The sequence below is a fragment of the Pelophylax lessonae genome (assembly GCF_965119305.1).
Source record: "Pelophylax lessonae genome assembly, chromosome: 4".
Classification (NCBI taxonomy): Eukaryota; Metazoa; Chordata; class Amphibia; order Anura; family Ranidae; genus Pelophylax; species Pelophylax lessonae.
The window spans coordinates 181,277,246-181,296,347 of record NC_138771.1 but is presented as its reverse complement, the minus strand read 5'-3'; the positions used below and the strand labels follow the sequence as shown (position 1 = coordinate 181,296,347).

At 40.5% G+C, this 19,102-nt stretch overlaps 1 protein-coding gene across 1 annotated transcript in view; it reads right to left on the bottom strand.

Moving 5' to 3' along the window:
* The window catches only part of SEMA3D (semaphorin 3D), a 274,174-nt gene that overhangs the window by 150,900 nt on the left and 104,172 nt on the right, over positions 1-19,102 (bottom strand). Inside the window, exon 3 of the mRNA XM_082254711.1 lies at positions 506-669. Within this exon, the coding sequence (XP_082110837.1) occupies positions 506-669 (164 nt within the window). The remainder of the gene's footprint in view (positions 1-505; positions 670-19,102) is intronic.

The following is a 19,102-nucleotide window of genomic DNA, read 5'->3' as shown; positions in this document are numbered from 1 at the left end:
TGGCATAAAAAGCTCATGATAACTACAGGGAGGATAATATTTGGTTGTGTACACACAATTGATGCACCAACGTATGCACATATCTATTAATTAATAAGTTAAATGGGGCAGATGAGAAGTAGAACCAGGGGGGAAGCATTAGTCAAGAGGAGCAGGAAGAGGAAGCATGGGAGTTCCCAGTGAGACAGAAACAAGAAGGCAGGAAAACTGAAGGCATCATTTATTATCTACAGGATTGTTGTTACTATATTCATCCTCTTCATTGTTGTCATATTGCCATAATCCAGGACTGCTTGGTACAAGTGGTACTAGGTCATTTAGAATAAAGTGTATACTACAGCAAATCTATATTTACATCTAGTAGGAATATAATCTATCATTCTGTCTATAAAAAGTAAATTGAACACAACTAACCATCTACTGAAAGCGTTAGAAAGTAAGCGCACCATGAAAAAATTGTTTGAAAAGGCATTCATCAAAACAAAGTTATTTTAAACACACTGACCTTTCTGATATTTTTGTTTAAATCAACCAGGTTGAGCATATAGATGTAATCTTTTGCTCCGAGAAATAGCCGACCCCTCTCTTCATCTAGCAGCAGGGTCTGAAAACCCAAACTCTCTGGTGTGGAGTCCGAGAATGGCACGCAGCTGTTTGACAGCAGTAGGTCTGAGGGAAAAAGTAAGCAACAGTCAGAATGGAACTTAATAGAAACTTGCCAGAACGAAGGTTGCAATTCAAATAAGTCGTCCTTTTTCCTTTCCTTAGTCCAACGTATTACACAATTGTATCTCTGCTACTGTAGGCCTATCTTAAAACAATATTTGGAAAAAGACAGTTTATACAGGTAATTATCTATGTGATGATTTAAAGAGATCTCTGAATCAACACTATTAGCGTCATATAGCATGCAATCCTGATATCCAGCACAAGTTGTAGAAGAATATTATTATACATTATCATTGTTATATCCATGCGTGTATGTGTGTGCACGGGGACAGCAATGGTGTAAAAGTTCAGTAACTCACAGAAACCCAGTCTTAGTTTAGTGTAGACACAGAGAAAGAGATATACACTGCTCAGACAGTTTGGAACTTCACAGCCAGCCTTGGGTGCAGGACCTCGGATTGCCACCGCAGACAGGATACAAGAGAAATGGCCGCACACCAGGCAATAGCTCACAATGAAAGGCTTTATTGAACAAGGATGCAAGGTACAGCAAAATGGATGGTAGACATGTTTCAAATAACTCACAGCATGCTTGTTAACTACCTTATGGGCCATACACACTATAAGATTTTCTGAAGACTTTCTCCTTTAGATTTACCAAAAACAGATAATATGAGGTCAAACCTGAACACTTTCAATTTGTATGCAATCTGGCAGGCCCTTGCACTACATAGAAAAGGTAAATCTGAAGGAAAAAGTCTTCAGAAAATCTTATAGTGTGTATGGCCCTTTAGTTTAGTGTAGTCAGGACAATGAGTTTGACCCAAACCCAAGCTGTTCTCAGTTTGATAAACAGTTTGATAAACAGGTGAACTAAAGGGGAGATTTAGCCGGTTTGTCCACCTGCCCTAACCTCTAGCTGCTACAGCCTGAAGTCATCCATTTAGTGGCAGTATCACTATAATGATGACAGCCTCACACTGCCCATCAGCTTGTTTCAAATAGTAAACAAGGCAGCAGGTATTATGGTCATCGTCACATGTAGCAAATCAATTACATCAGCCAAAATCCTCGGCCAATTTGCTGACATTCGGCAGCAAGCCAGGAAACTGTCAATTACAAAAGGATTGTTGTGGCATGGCTCAATTGGGAGTCAATCATCTTGATTGAAGATGGACCTAGATTGCTGAATGACATGACTGATGTTGGATTTACTTTGTGAGACATGTTTTTCTTGTATGTTTGTTTTTTAATAAAATATTTTTTTTTATAACTCAATGTTATTTGTTTACTATTCACATATTTTATTGTAAATGTGTAACAAGGGATATTTTGTACCCTGTACTCATTCATGTGGGGGAAGGAGGAGATACCTGGGGACCCCCTTATTCTAAAAGGGGCTTACAGATTCCGATAAGTTCCCAAATACATGCCTTCACATCCACCTGGCCAGGGATATGGAATGGGATGGGACCTTTTTTCCCCTCCACATTGTGGGACAAGGTGCCTTGCTATGTTGGGAGCTCATGGCTTTGTATGGTGAAGGAGTAGAGAGAACAGTGCTCACTGCCCCCCTTTCCTGGCCAGCCAAGCCGCATGCCTAAATAAGGATCCAGCATAAATGGCTCAATTCTCCCTAAAATCTATATCAGACCCTTTGATAAGGGTCTGGTATAAATTTTGAGGGCTCCCCCTAAAAACCCATACCAGATCCTTATAGAGCCACCCCCCACCAAGCCATATCAGGCCACATGCACTCAACATGGGGAACGTACCTCCAGCTTAATAGAATCTGAATGCCCCTTTAAAACAAGGGGCCCCAAATATCTGTCTGTGGATAAGTACAAGGTGCATGCCATTGTTACTCAGTCACAAGAAAATGCAAATAGTATATAAAACACACACTATTGAAAAACAATTTTATTAAAACAAATGCCCACAATGTAAATCTACTATCAGCCACATCGCCAATTATGATGAACAATGCCCTGACCACACAATGATTATCTCCTTAAAGACCCCCATTAAAAATGACAGGTCCCCTATGTTGCTGGAATGTAAACAGCAGCACTTGGATACCTGGCTGATGTCATTGACCAAAAATGGTCATGATCTTATATGGTCAATGACATCACTGGCTGTTGTTTACAAACAAAAAAGACAAAGAACTGAAATTGTAATGTAGCGTCTTTTTTTTTTTTTTTTTTAAATTGTCACTTTTGCTGGAGTACATTCTACTGGTGCACCCTCTCTTATGCAGGTTTACATCATTTTTTTCTTTTTTATTGATTTTTAGTAATAGAACACCAAGAAAACGAGTAAAGGGAAACATTACATATCTCCCCTAATACAAGAAAAACTCATATATGACACAAAGGGGAAAACACCAACAAACAAACAAAGGGGTGTATTTTCAACTGCACCATGATCTTTTATCATAGCAACACTATTCATTCCCATTTCAAGTAAGAAAAGAAAGGAAGAGGACCTCTGATTTTAGATTGTTCAGGGTTATTGCACATTTATACATACCTAGCTGTATGCAGCATTGGTCCGATGCTGCATCTGTCCCCTGCCGCCTCTACACTGAGAACTGAGCGATCTAATACTACAAAATGCTCACTTCTCACAGCCCCCCAAGCGGAGGGTCAACAGCTCTCTGCTCTGCCCCCTCCTCACTCACTGGAGCGCTGGGCTGTGGAGGGGGCGGGGGGCGGCTGGGTCAGGGACTCAGCAGGTTGCTGAGAGTCTAAGCCGGGTGCTGTTCCAGGCATGCAGGCGGTTCCTGACTCCATGGTCGTGATCTTGCCCAAGCCTGGATCGGCTCTGTGATGTCAGAAGACAGCGGACTTCAGACCGCTGTGTGCTGAAAATGGGTCACAGAAGAAAAACAAACTGCAGTCCTGTGATTCATAGGAGAAGTACAGCCAGGAGCTTTGGCTGTACTTCTCCTTTAAACATATTAAATAATCCTATCTACACCATGAATCCTACCTACCTCTCCCTTTAAGCATATTTTTATTACGGCCCTTTAAGCCTTATAAAAAGACATGCTCCCTGGCACAAGACTTTCTTTTTCTTTTTTTCTCATTGATCCATGCCTCCCTGTCCGTGCTCAGCTACCTAAGCTTTGTTCTAATAAAAGCTTGCAAAATGGCTTTGAGAGATTCAGCTCCCATAGACTTCAATAGGTTTCAGTTGTTATGTTCAGAGTTTGTGGGTTTTTTTTAAAGTGTCCAGTGAATGTCCAGTAAACCAAAAGGATTGCTTATCACTGTTCAGTGATACATGATTATTCATTACCATCCATCCCTGAAGTAATCTTTAGTACTGGCTTGACCACTGACGTGAACTATGCACCAGGTCACCTGAGACACTACACTAATTTTATCACCACTATGGAACAGGGCATTTAATTCACTTTCAGGGGTGAAGCAGTGTTCACCTTGAACAGGTGCTAGAAAATATCCATCTTTTTTTCTTTTCCCTTGTACACCTTATTTGCTAATACCCACTTTGCACAGTAAGCATGAACTTTGCATAATGAACATTAATTCCCTTAGTAAACAGTCTCTACTCCTTTGTTAGGAAAAAAGAAGAAATTTTATGGAAACCTTGATTGTGATTATTACATTTTCCAGCTCTTTTTCATTGTGTATGCCCCAAGCAAAATGCGGTGCAATTGAAAGTGACAGTTGTAATGCTATGCGTTGTAGCAAGACGAATTTTAGGATGGGCAGATCTCCCAGATGAGATTGGCTCATCTATGTCTTCCTTTTTTGGAGAAAAGTAAGAATTAGATTAAGCACAGTTTTACATCTACCTCTTAATAATGACATTGTACTGAGATAGTCTTGGGTGTGTTACCAGGCACTGCTTGCGCGTGCAGATAATGATTTCCGTGAAAAGAGAGAACATTACGCAGCTATGAGGAGTTTCTAGAGATGAATTCCGAGCTCAGAAAACAGCCAAGCTCATGTATCCCTTTCACAACAAGTTATTGCACAATCTCTGGTTTGTGCATTATTTCCAATAAACACTTCCAAAGTCATCTGCGGATAGGGGAGCTTGAAGGTTCAGCCAGCATTACTTACCAAAGATAAATAAACAAAACCAAACGACTGTGTATTTTTTTTTTTTTTTACAAACAGAAAACATTTGAGTTTACATACCCTGTATTAGTGTTGTGCATTTGTCTTTCGTTTTCAAACACAAGAATACCATCCAATTGTCATCTTGACTGTTAGTTACAATTATTGGATCGAGGGAACGTTCATGACTCATGCTGTGAATTCTTGAACTTGGTGGACTTGTGATTTGATATGTTCAGTTTATGAAGCAATCCAAATAAAATATATTTTTAAAAACTGAATTAAAAACAGACATTTCTAATAAGTAATGCAGTTATGATTTTATTAAAGCAAGAATGTAATTACTTAAATGTATCTTGACATTAGAATCCTTAAAGTCCCCAAACAGAGAGAGAGAGGGGTAGTGCCATCACTGGAAGTCAATTTGGCCTGCTGCAGTGAACATATGCTGTAAGGTAAAGTGATACTAAAGTGTTGTATTTTGTTCGTTAAAAATAACAAACACGTCATACTTACCTGCTCTGTGCAGTGGTTTTGCACAGAGCAGCCCAAATCCTCCTCTTCTTGGGTTCCTCTTCAGTGCTCCTGGCCTCTCCCTCATGTTGAGTGCCCCTATAGCGAGCAGCTTACTATGGGGGCACCTGAGCCAAGCCACAGCTCCCTGTGTCCATTCAGACATGGAGCCACAGCCAGGCCCCACCCCCTCTCTCTCCTTATTAACTCACTGACTTTGATTGACAGCAAGTGGAGCCAATGGTGCTGCGCTGCTGTCTTAGCTAATGAGGAGGGGAGGCCGGGACAGCGAAGTCTCGTGCAACATTGCTAGATCTAGATGGACCTCAGGTAATTAGGGGGGGGGGGGGGCTGAGGTTTTTTTTTTTTTTTTTTTCTTAATGCAAAGAATACATTAGGATAAAAAAACCTCCTACCTCTACAACCACTTTAACATACAGATGGGTATACAGTATAGTATGCAGATTTTATTGAGCAGAAGTGCACTGCTACCTATTCGTTATCCAATTATCCAATGGTCAAGCTGTGTTGCTGCACTGGAGGTTGAAGAGCTGACTGATTTTATGGCCAGGACGCTTGGATTACAAGAATGACAGAAGAGGATTAAAAATCCTCTGGCAGGTAAAACAGTGGCCATATATGTATTTCAATTGTGTAGTCTGCTGTGTGCCTGGAGTTTAGTTTTATTGTTTGTTAAAGCTACCCTGTCAGGGAACAAAATTCTGAGAATAAAGATGCCTTGCAAAAGAATAAAATGTATAATCACCTATCCTTTGACTTGTGTGTTCTGATTCCACTCCAATCTAGTGATGCAGCATCTGTCAATGTCTTTGGCATTCAACACTTCTAGGAGTGTCAGATATCTGTGTCCCCTGCCACATTCCATGGTTCAATTACTTGACCCTATGTCACTATAGTACACAAAAGTGACCACTGAGACAATGAGTCACTTTATGATTGCTTTAAACACAAAATTGCTAAACATTATTGTATACCTAAACTGATATAGCTTGCAGTAAATATATTGTATTCATTCTGCAACCCATATTTGTTTTATAATTCCCCCAGCAGAATTAATTATCCATATGGCCAGAAGGCCATAACCCAAATTATATAACTACTGATCCAATCAAAATCTATAGTTCTTTGAAAGCAAAAGCCATGACAAGCTTAAGCAAGAGAGTGCAGGAATTTTAATGCTATAACTTAAGAAATAAATATTTATTGTGCATCAATTTTCAGCCAATTCCACAGTGAGTGGAATTGGAGTAAAAATGGAACAGCAATCAGTGCTTATACAATTTGAAATTTCAGCAAAAATGCATCATTAAATAGTGAGTAGTCCTCTCTAAGACTAATTGATTTACAAGTAGCTGGAAAATACAGATACATATATCAACAATTCTGCTGCATGAGGCATTTTTCTTTACCTGTACATGTATGCAGTAGCTGTATTTACTAGCTGCTGACATATAAATAATGTATAATATTCAATTACATTATCTTCCATATACTGTAAGTGATAAAAGTGACCCAAGAGAACCAAAATAGACAAAACAGTATATGTTCCTGCCTTGGATAGACAGGAATACAATACCAGTGTTAATGCTCAAACTGCAATCCAAATAAGAAAAGCTAGTACATTGAGGCCAATATTTACAGATACATGCAAAATAACTGCTTGGCAGAGACAATCATTAGTCATAGTATAGGGGTAGCCAAATATTTTCTGCCAAATGTTAAAAATGCATAACAATAGTATCATAATAAAATCACCGTCCAAAACAATGAGCGTAATTTAACCCTTCAGTGCCTACTCAATGTAAATCCGATTACCTGGTCCCTGCTGTAAATGCTTATAGTTGCAAGAGAGAAATTCACATAATTCCTCCATCAACACCGACAGTGCTGACAGGAGAATCCCTCCTGCTGAGCAGTTGCCTGCTTCCAGCTCGGGTTGGTGGGGTGAGGGGGTGGAGGAAGCTGAGAGGACAGTGGTTATTGCTAGCAGTTATAGCAGCCGCTAGCAAAAATTGCAAAAGAATCTGGCATGCTGGTTCTACCCAAATTGATCGATTGATCAACTTGGTACATTCATCCTGCCCATTAATGGTTCGAATCTCAGCTGGTTCCCGTGTATGGCCAGCCTTAAAGTGGTTGTAAACCTCAGACACAAAATATGAACAAAGCATATCCCTCTATAGAGTGTACTTGTCTCAATTAAGAGCACTAAGTGTCATTTCTGTCTGCTGATAACATTCCTCTGCTATCAGCGTGAATCACTTCTGACAAGTTTTCCTGACAGCAAGAGAAAAAAGGTGATGGGGAGAGAGATCCAGCTGATTAACAGCCTTAGTACTGTTCCTGTGTGCTTTGTGAATTGGGGTGTGTCCCTTGCTTCCAATCAGCTGTCAGAGCTCTCCTCAATGAGCTCTGCAGAGTGCATTTTAGCTCTTCACCTCCTTTTTTTTTTTTTAACTCTTAGACAAGTTTTATTAATGCTGGACTTTGAATGGACATAGAGAAGAGAGGATTTGGGTAAATAGGTACAAATTAAGTAGGAGGATTTGTTTCATCTTTGTGTATCACCTGACATCAGTCGGTTCACTGGATAAACAGTATGTAAGGGTTTAAAACCACTTTAAATATTACCTTGCATATTTTATTTTTTTTTTGCTTTTAAATGTTGCCCAGTGTTTAAATAAAAAAAAAAGCTAAGGCTGCAACACACACCTTCATTTTAAAGCTGTCCCCCACAGTACCTCTTTTCGGCTATGCCCAGTGTCACTTGACCCAGAAATCTAAGGAAAAAACTGTAAGTGCAGGGTATCAGAAGCCCACCCCCTGAGCATAGGTGCCTTGCACTCACTGGGTACTGATGCAGAAAGCAGTGTTGATGTAATCACATCAACAGTGTTTGCTGCATCAACCATGACCTCCAGCCACAAAAAACAAGGCATACGAGGAAGTACTTGTGACCGGCCTAATAACATCAGAAAAATAAAAAAAAGAAAATAAAAAGAACATAAAGCATAAAACACCATCGGTGGAGGGACCTCAAGGGGGAAGGGGGGCCTTGGAGTGAGGCAGCATGAAGTCAACAGTTGGACTTTGAAGCAACCATTACTTGTACATTTGCAAGCATAGTCATGATCTGCATTTATTCGACCACAACTCTGCTGACTGCAGAGGCATGAAAGACTCCTGTTCTCATTATTCTAGACTATTTTTTTTTTTTTTGATGATTTGTGTTATTCAAACCTGCATACAGTATACAAAGAAAATCTAAACCCTAATAGCGGCTTCACACTGCCCCACTGCTCTTTTGCTAAAGCGCAGCCAACCTGCAGTTTTTGTGCAGGTTAGCTGTGCTTTCCTATAGACTTCCATGAGGACCTTAAGTTTTGGTTTAGTTTCAGAATGCGCTCCAAAACTCCTGCATGCTGCACCTCTGGTGCGCTTTCTGAAACTGCACCAAGACCATGGGATAGTATAAGTTCATATGGAAAGTCCATAGGAAAGCACAGCTAACCCACAAAAAATCCCATTTCATAAAATACTGTTAGGTTCTGTTCATCCTATTTGGTCCCAGCACTGCTGATCTTTTCAAGCCTCTATCTACATGCTTTCACTTTTGCATCAGCTGCCCATCGTTCCTCTGCATTGTCTTCTGTGCAAATCTAACTATATACCTGTAGATTTCTGTCAAATCTCTCAAATCTATTGATTCCCATATCCACACTAGACAGCATGATTGGAGGGATCTCCCATGTAACATCATCCTTCACATTATACAAAAAGAATTTTATTTTTTCCAAAAGAATTGCGTTTGTAAAAATACAGGGTGAAATAAAATATTGCAATCATTGCCATTTTATTCTCTAGGGTCTCTGCTAAAAAATAATATATAATGTTTGGGGGTTCTAAGTAATTTTCTAGCAAAAAATACTAATTTAAACTTGTATACAAAAATTTCCAGAAAAGACCTGGTCTTAAAGGGGCTTAGCTCTTATTTTCTCAAGGTCATTGTGCTTTTATGAGCTCCATATTTTCTGTGTTACAGCAACCATACTTGAAACCAGGAAACATATTAACACCTGCTATATACAAAAAATGTTTATTGATTATGGAAATTTGGAATATAACTACCACTGAACAAAATTATAAATGCAACACTTTTGTTTTTGCCCCCATTTTTCATGAGCTGAACTCAAAGATCTAAGACTTTTTCTATGTACAACAAAAGGCCTACTTCTCTCAGATATTGTTCACAAATATGTCTAAATCTGTGTTAGTGAGCACTTCTCCTTTGCCAAGATAATCTATCCACCTCACAGTATGGCATATCAAGATGCTGATTAGACAGCATGAATATTGCACAGGTGTGCCTTAGGCTGGCCCCAATAAAAGGCCACTCTAATATGTGCAGTTTTATCACACAGCACAATGCCACAGATGTCTCAAGTTTTGAGGGAGCGTGCAATTGGCATGCTGACTGCAGGAATGTCCACCAGAGCTGTTGCCCGTGAATTGAATGTTTATTTCTCTACCATAAGCCGTCTCCAAAGGTGTTTCAGAGAATTTGGCAGTACATCCAACCAGCCTCACAACTGCAGACCACATGTAACCACACCAGCCCAAGACCTCTACATCCAGCATCTTCACCACCAAGACCGTCTGAGACCAGCTATCCGGACAGCTGCAGCAACAATCGGTCTGCATAACCAAGGAATGTCTGCACAAACTGTCAGAAACCATCTCAGGGAAGCTCATCTGCATGCTTGTCGTCCTCATCGGGGTCTCAACCTGACTGCAGTTCGTCATCGTAACCGACTTGAGTGGGAAAATGCTCACATTCGATGGCATCTGCCACTTTGGAGAGGTGTTTTCTTCACAGACGAATCCTGGTTTTCTTAGATTTTTAAATTCAGCTAATGAAAAATGGGGGCAAAAACAAGTGTTGCGTTTATAATTTTGTTCGGTACATGATTTCATAGTAATTCCTCAGTCAGCAAAAAAAAAAAGAAGACTACTTTATAAATTCAACTAATTCCCTCTTGATTTGTTATTTGTCATTTATCAGGGTTCATGGGTCCTTTAGACCTGCCAAAGAAAACGAATTACAAGCAGGCACATTAGTCAGAAACTATCCATTATCCTTGGATTGCTGATTAATTTTTAATCATGAATATGTTAGGGCTTCACATTTCTAATACCAGTTTTTATAAAGAGAGTGCCCATAAGGTAGTTATTAGGTTAAAAGAAAACTGCCCTTTCAAATTTTCAGATGTAGCTAACGAAGAAGAAATTAATTCTAAATCAATAAGGGGTTATGCAAAATAGAAAGACTGGCAAACTCTATAAAGTCTTTTTTTTTCATCTGGATTTCATCTGTTAGAAACTATCAAAGATTAAAGGATGATCAAAGCAATTTGAGAAAACAGAAATACATTAAACACAGCTAATTCTAACGGCATCATGTAACTAGAATTTGCTTTTCACAGCTTTGAAGTTTAAATAGATTTAAAATTTGGTTTTACATCATGCATGGCATTTATGATTTTTATCTGTTCACTTGAACAAACATAAACATAAAAATACAAAACAAAACTACTCGGGCAAAAAATAAATATCAGGTTGGGTCCAATAGTTTCCTTTAACTTGCATAATGAAGGCAACTGCATTTAAAACAGGCAGTACAGCAGAGGAAATAAGGGAACTGGAAAGCATTATAAAGATATATAAACTGTACTTTTCTCATACGGAAAATGCGGAAATCCGCTGGGCAGTCAGGTGTTAGTTGTAAATATATAACCAATGCTAAAAATAAGACAGCTAAAATTTGCTTGGTTGACATTGGTAATAATTTTATCTACTTGAGCTGCAATTATAACTGGAATATATATGTTAATCAAATAATAAATCACTTACATGACCAATTCAGATGCTCAAGTCACATGGGACCTTTGCAGCCATGACGGAATTATGCTGCAGCTTCTGGCTGTTACAACCATAAAGTAATTCAAGCAGAGCATGATTATTATTGTAGTCTAACCCCTTGGGAACATCTTGTGTTATTGTATTTAAAGTCTGGGATTAAGTTATGACAACTACATTTTTAATCATATCAGGGTTTTCACATTTAGCTGGGAAGAAGCTTGACACCACTTTTAGTCAAACTGCTGTAAAGAAGTTTCATTGCCAAATCTGCCTATTTAGCTTTGGATAGGCTGTAGCAGGGTATTTTCCCCTGACATTGTTTAAAATGGTTGTAAACCTCTGAAATAAGAATCAACAAAACATATCCCACTATATTGTGTATCTGCCTAATTCCATACCACCTAGTGAGATTTCTGTCTCCTCTCTCTTCCTTCTGCTATCTATATGAGTCACTTCTCAGGTCATGATGACACCACAGAATCTGGGGGAATGGCCCCACCCACCCGTCCAGTAAAGAAAAGGTGATTGACAGCCCCAGATGTGCATGTTTCTCTATGACATTGTGTAGAGGGGGTGTGTCCATTCCCTCCTCTCAGGATTTAGATTTTGATTCTGCTCAGCTTAGAGCTCTATGTTGTGCAGTGTGTGATGCCAGCTCTCTGGCCCCTCTGCCTTCTGAGGCTCGGAAATAGTCTTTATTTTCTCTACAGCTGTAGAGGAGAGGGTGCTGCAGATAAACAGGTACAAAATATGTAGTAGGACGTGTTTCATCTCTGTATTATCTGAGGCTTGTCACTTCAGTGGGCATATGTAAGGGTTTACAACCACTTTAATGTGTCTAGGTCTCCCATGGGGACGACCACCTGCCCTGATGAAGCAGTATCACTCAATTATACTAAATTATACTTAGAAATTTAAGAAAATGTAGCTGTTTGGTTGGCAGTTACTCTGAGCAAATTCTGGATGAGGCCTGTCATTGCCATATAAATGGATAAGAAAATCAAACCAACTGAATACTGTTTTAGCAGGAGATATTTATATTCACCTAGATGGCTGCAGCATTGATCCGATTCTAAAGCTGTCCCCTGCTGCCTCTACACCAAGAACTGAGTAATCAAAGACCGCTGATTGTTCATTTCTCTGTCTTCAGTGCTCTCTGCACCTCCAGCATTCACTAGAGTGATTGGTTGTGGAAGGGGCAGGAGAGTCTGGCTCAGGCTCTCAGCAGAGCTCTGACAGGCTGAGCCAGCTGCCAATCAGGCATCTAGCCAGATCCCAACATTATTGTCAGGATCCCTGCAGAGCTTGGACTAGCTCTGTGACATCAGTCAACAGCAGACTTTATTATGAAAGGGTTTTGGCTCCTTTAAATATTCCTCATTTGCAACCGGCCCTAAATGAGTCATTAACTTTTTGTCTAAAAAACACTTTTCTTTGTGAAATATTGGTATAATTTTTAACTCCTTATACAGCAGAATATTTTATTCTGCTGCAAACACACCATGCAGTGATTTTTAGAATATTATGTTAAATAATAACTTTTAAATACATATTTCAAAATGGCCAACCATTTTACATGTATTTATTTTATTTTAAAAGTTTATGAGCACCCAAACACAAAATTACATCTGAAAGTAATAGACTTTCCTAAATGTTTCGTATGTCACAATGACAGATGTTTTAGCTGCCTTGCTTTCAGACAACCATGTGGTCAACAGGATGAAAACAGAGTCATTGATCTCTGTGCTAAAAGGGCATTACGCACAAACTGTATGTGAAACTGTGGAAGGAAGGAAACATAGCTAAATCATGTAGGATGTATGGACAGTACACTTCAAGTAGTGATCAGATTTCCATGCTATAAAGATGAGCACTGTTAAGTATTATAAGGATAATTTAGTACATTTAAAGCTGAAGTTAAGCTAAAAAATATTTATTCCTTCCAGCTTTAGTGACCTAACTTATTTAATGAAGTATGGCCCATATCAGGCTGCTGTATCCTGTAAAAAAAAATGTGCATTGATGATGGGTCCTGTTCCTGGTGCTGAATGTCCCGTACTAGCACCAAGAGAGTTAAAAGCTTTGGGTCTCCAGGTGGAACTCAATAGAAGAAACTCCCAACAGGCACGTGCCCCCTCTTCCTCCACTGAAAAAAACCTGTGCACTAATTACACGGCACGTACTATGACCTGATACAAGGTTCTCTCCCCCATTCACAGATTGTGTTACAAGTAGTGTAATCAATGGCCAGGCCTTTCTTCATTGAGGAGGAGGAAGAAGGAGGGGGCAGGTCTCTGTTAGGAACTTCTTTTAAATTCAGTCCAGAGACCAAAAGCAATTAGATCCCTCAGTGCCAAAAAATGGGACATCCGGGCAGAGAAGCCAGAGACAACACCATTAGGGCATTGAATATACACCAGTGGCTAACTTCATCAAGGCAGGGAGGCTTTTTCTTGTCTTTGGATGCGGAGAAGGCATTTGACAGGCTGGCATGGGATTACACGGGTGTTGTTCTCCAACATATCGGAATCAAGGACCGTATGTACAATTATATTATGTCCCTATACACATCACCCTCTGCAAAGGTAAGAGTGAACGGCCACCTGTCAGACGCCTTCTCCATACACAACGGCACTAGACAGGGCTGCCCACTGTCACCCCTGCTATTTATCCTGACTCTAGGGCCACTTCTTCATCACTTAAGAACCAATCCTGACATAAAAGGCATCACTATTGCGGACCGGACATTTAAAATAGCAGCCTTTGTGGACGATCTTCTACTCTTCTTAAGAAATCCCCATACCTCCATACCATTGCTACTTGAAGACTTCGACGTGTTCCATCGCCTTTTCAACTTTAAAATTAACTTTGCCAAATCCCATGCACTCAGCATTTCTCTCCCACCAGAAGAAATTGCCCAATACCAACATAACTTTCCTTTTCAATGGAAAGCAGATGTGATTCAGTATCTGGGGATCCAACTTACGACAAGCCTCACAGACCTGTACACAAAAAACTATCTTCCTAGTTTCCGATGACCTACGCAAATGGGATAAACCCTGTTTTTCCTGGTTTGCCAAGCTGCCATCCTAAAAATGAACATCCTCCTCCGTCTTTTATATATACTACAAACTAAACATATTGGACTAGGTGGGACTTTAAGTGAGACCCAAGCTGGTGTTGCCCGGCGTCTCCATCCCTATAACAAGAAAAAAAATTGAGGTTGAAGGATTGTAAGAGGTGCATGAAAATCAGCCAGCCCCCAGTCTGATGTACTCACCCTCCAGTCTGTCACCAACCAAATAGACCTGTCTCTTGGTACAAAGATCAGGGGTTTAGTTGACACACATTTGCAAACGCATGTGAAAGCTGCCGAGCCACTTCACGGCACCCTGTTAAATCTGCAGTCCTAACACTCCTAATTTAGTGTCCTCACACTGGAGGCACATGGCTGCTAATGGATGGATGGGGGATTTAGCAGGGTGCCGTGAGGTGGCTCTGCAGCTTTCACATGCGTTTGCAAATGTGTGTCAACTAAACCCCTGTTCTTTGTACCAAGAGACAGGTCTATTTGGTTGGTGACAGACTGGAGCGTGAGTACATCAGACTGGGGGCTGGCTGACTTTCATGCACCTCTTACAATACTTCAACCTCAATTTTTTTTCATATACTACAAACTATCCCTATCAAGCTTCCTCTGGCCTTTTTTAAACCATACAGACAGCAATGTGTTAGTTTCCTTTGGCATCGAAAGTGCCTGAGAATAAGCTATGAACAATTGATCAAACCCAAAACACTCGGTGCATAGGTTTACTCAACATTAAAAATTAATATAGGGCATGCCACATATCCAGAATCATAGACTGGTCAGTTCACTCTCAATCAAAAGACTGGGTGAGTTTGGAAAATGATTTATCCCCAATCCCTCTGATCCTGCTTTCTTGGGTCTGCCACGTCACACCCCACGAGTCCTGACGCAACATCCACTTATCTACCCATCAATACAAAGCTTTAGAGAAGTCTGCAGAAACTGTAAAATATCATCGATACCAGGACCACTCGCCTCCATATGAAACAATCTGGACTTCCCTACAGGCCTATCCTCAAACTTTTTAAACAACATTTGGCCACATACAGACATGTGAGCTCACCAATCCTTTAGAGATGGTAAGCTCCTAGACCTTAGCACCCTAGCTGCGGAAATGACTACTAAAACATTCCCTTACTGGGCATAATTCCAAATACGACACTTCCTTTGTGACATTGATTGATCCTCCTCAATCTCCCGCAAACTAACCTCTTTTGAAGCATTATGCTCGCAATCCACTCCCCAACGGCATGTCATTGCCACCGTGCATAACCTAATCTTTGAATCCATATCACCCAACCAAATTGGGAAAAGATCTAGATCTAGAACTGTTGCTCATAAAGGCTTGATCAATGTCTCGATACAGGAAAACAACTATAAAACGATCTCCTGATGGTGCCGAACACCTGAAGTTCTCAATAAATTTAACCCTGATATACCCAACATATACTGGAGATGTCTGGGTGACCGGGGCATGCTGCTACATCTCTGGCGGACTTGTCCAAATATCCAACAATTTTGGACCAAAGTCCATGAATTGATAATACAAATTTCCACATTACCATTGGAACACACACCTGCCCAATTCATACTCCACCACTCAGCCTTATCATGGCAATCCTATGATAAAGCCTCATGTATAAATGCACTGTCAATATATACCTATATCACAGATCTTATACACCCTTTCACTTACCCATTTATCTTGCTATAGTAACAACTTTTTGGATACTCTAAATTGAGAGCAGGGAGACAAAGCAAGCTATGTAATCACCTATCTTACACATGGGTTGAAGAAGATAATACTTAGACTGATATCCACCGCAACCCCCCCCCCCCCCTACAAACACACACACACATTATTCTCTCCACCTTGAATAATTTATTTTTATTTATTTATTTTTTCTTTTCTTTTTTTATATACACAAGGGACTTATCCCGCATTATCAGCGAAAGGATAACAAACTAAGAGACAACAGAGTAACAATGAGTAGGAAACCTGCCTTACACTCTGCCAAAGATATGAAACATATGAGATCCTTTCTTCTGTTCTTGATAATTGTTAACGGTTCCTTACCTTCTCTTTTGGAGTCCCCCGCCGGTGCTCTCTGCTCCTCCTTCCTCAACAAGTCCCTTCAACAAGCCATGTGCTGAGGGAGAACCTGCGTGGGCATGCTTCCAATCAGGGCTGTGTGGAATCATAGACACCCACAGTGCCAGTAAGCCCCACCCCTCTCACTCCTTACAAGGGATTGAATGATTGATAGCAGCAGGAGCCTATGTATCCCGCTGTTGTCTTTGTTTCCTGTGAGAACAAGAAGAGGAGAGAACAGGGCTGCAGCTGGGACAGCACTGGATTGTGAGGGGAGGCAGTTAAGTGTTTAAGGATAGGAGGGGGGAAATAAGAAGTGGGGTGTGTTGGACCTTAAAGTGATATTAAAACCTTTTGTTTTTAATAACAAACATGTTATGCTTACCTACTCTCTGTCATGGTTTTGCACAGAGCAGCCCTGATCCTCCTCTTTTTCGGTCCCCGACCGGCGCTCCTGGCCCCTGCCTCTTTCAAAATGCCCTCATAGCAAGCAGCTTGCTATGCTCCTAAATAGCTTGGCCCTGCCAACCCCCCCCCCTGCCCCCCCCCCGCTCCCTCCTCACTAGCTGTGATTGACAACAGCAGGAGCCAAGGAGGAGGGAGAAACCTCCTCATGCACATCCCTGGATCGAGATGGGGCTCAGGTAAATATTAGAGGTGCTGGGGGTGATGCTGCACACATAATGTTTATGTTTCAATGCAGAGAATGCATTAAGGTAAAAATGTTTTGACCTAAAGGAGTTATAAAGGCAGAATGTTTTTTTTTTTTATCTTAATGCATGCTAGGCATTAAGGTAAAAAAAAACCTTCTGTGTGTAGCAACCCCCCTAACACTTACCTGAGGTCCCGCTCTGTCCAGTGATGTCCGATTCTCCCTCCTGCTTGGTTGACACACAGCAGCGGTGCCATTGACTGCCCCTGCTGTCAATCAAAGTCAGCTAGCAAATCAAGAGAGAGGGTGCGGGGCCGGGCCAATCTGCTTGCTGTAGGGGCACTGAACAGGAGGGAGGGGCCAGGAGAGCAGAAAAGGGACAAGAGAAGAGGAGGATCCAGGATGCTCTGGCCAAATCCACTACAACAGAGCAGGTAAGTATAACATGTTTGTTATTTTTATAGGCTTTACAATCACTTTAAGAACTAATTTTTTATAATTAATATTTAAGTAAACAAATACTTACGAAAATCATACAATATTTAGGTAATAAACAGTACAGAAAATCTTTAATGGTCCCTTTTGTCAGATGCAGGTGTTGATCTAATGTTAATCTGCATGTATGTTAAGGAAGCGTAGCCTATCATTTGCTGAGGACTCATCCAACTTAAATCCTTGAACCAGCTGAGAAACACAAAAAAGCAAACAGAGCGCTGCATGAGGCCCTTAAAGACCAATGTGATATATCTGGTCAATAGAGAAGTATGGAATAAAGAACATACAGCAAAGTAGCATGGTGTAGATAATATAATATACAGCACAGTGGGGTATTGATATAAAGTACAGAATGCACAGCACAGTATACATAATTGAACAATGTTCAGTAAAGTATACACTGTGTAGTGTACACAGTGGAGAGTTTTACATAAAAGATGTACAGAATAGTATACAGTGCCTTGCGAAAGTATTCGGCCCCCTTGAACTTTGCGATCTTTTGCCACATTTCAGGCTTCAAACATAAAGATATAAAACTTTATTTTTTTGTGAAGAATCAACAACAAGTGGGACACAATCATGAAGTGGAACGAAATTTATTGGATATTTCAAACTATTTTAACAAATAAAAAACTGAAAATTGGGCGTGCAAAATTATTCAGCCCCCTTAAATGAATACTTTGTAGCGTCCCCTTTTGCTGCGATTACAGCTGTAAGTTGCTTGGGGTATGTCTCTATCAGTTTTGCACATCGAGAGACTGAAATTTTTGCCCATTCCTCCTTGCAAAACAGTTCGAGCTCAGTGAGGTTGGATGGAGAGCATTTGTGAACAGCAGTTTTCAGTTCTTTCCACAGATTCTCGATTGGATTCAGGTCTGGACTTTGAGTTGGCCATTCTAACACCTGGATATGTTTATTTGTGAACCATTCCATTGTAGATTTTGCTTTATGTTTTGGATCATTGTCTTGTTGGAAGAAAAATCTCTGTCCCAGTCTCAGGTCTTTTGCAGACTCCATCAGGTTTTCTTCCAGAATGAACCTGTATTTGGCTCCATCCATCTTCCCATCAATTTTAACCATCTTCCCTGTCCCTGCTGAAGAAAAGCAGGCCCAAACCATGATCCTGCCACCACCATGTTTGACAGTGGGGATGGTGTGTTCAGGGTGATGAGCTGTGTTGCTTTTACGCCAAACATAACGTTTTGCATTGTTGCCAGAAAGTTTGATTTTGGTTTCATCTGACCAGAGCACCTTCTTCCACATGTTTGGTGTGTCTCCCAGGTGGCTTGTGGCAAACTTTAAACGGAACTTTTTATGGATATCTTTAAGAAATGGCTTTCTTCTTGCCACTCTTCCATAAAGGCCAGATTTGTGCAGTATACGACTGATTGTTGTCCTATGGACAGAGTCTCCCACCTCAGCAGTAGATCTCTGCAGTTCATCCAGAGTGATCATGGGCCTCTTGGCTGCATCTCTGATCAGTCTTCTCCTTGTATGAGCTGAAAGTTTAGAGGGACGGCCAGGTCTTTGTAGATTTGCAGTGGTCTGATACTCCTTCATTT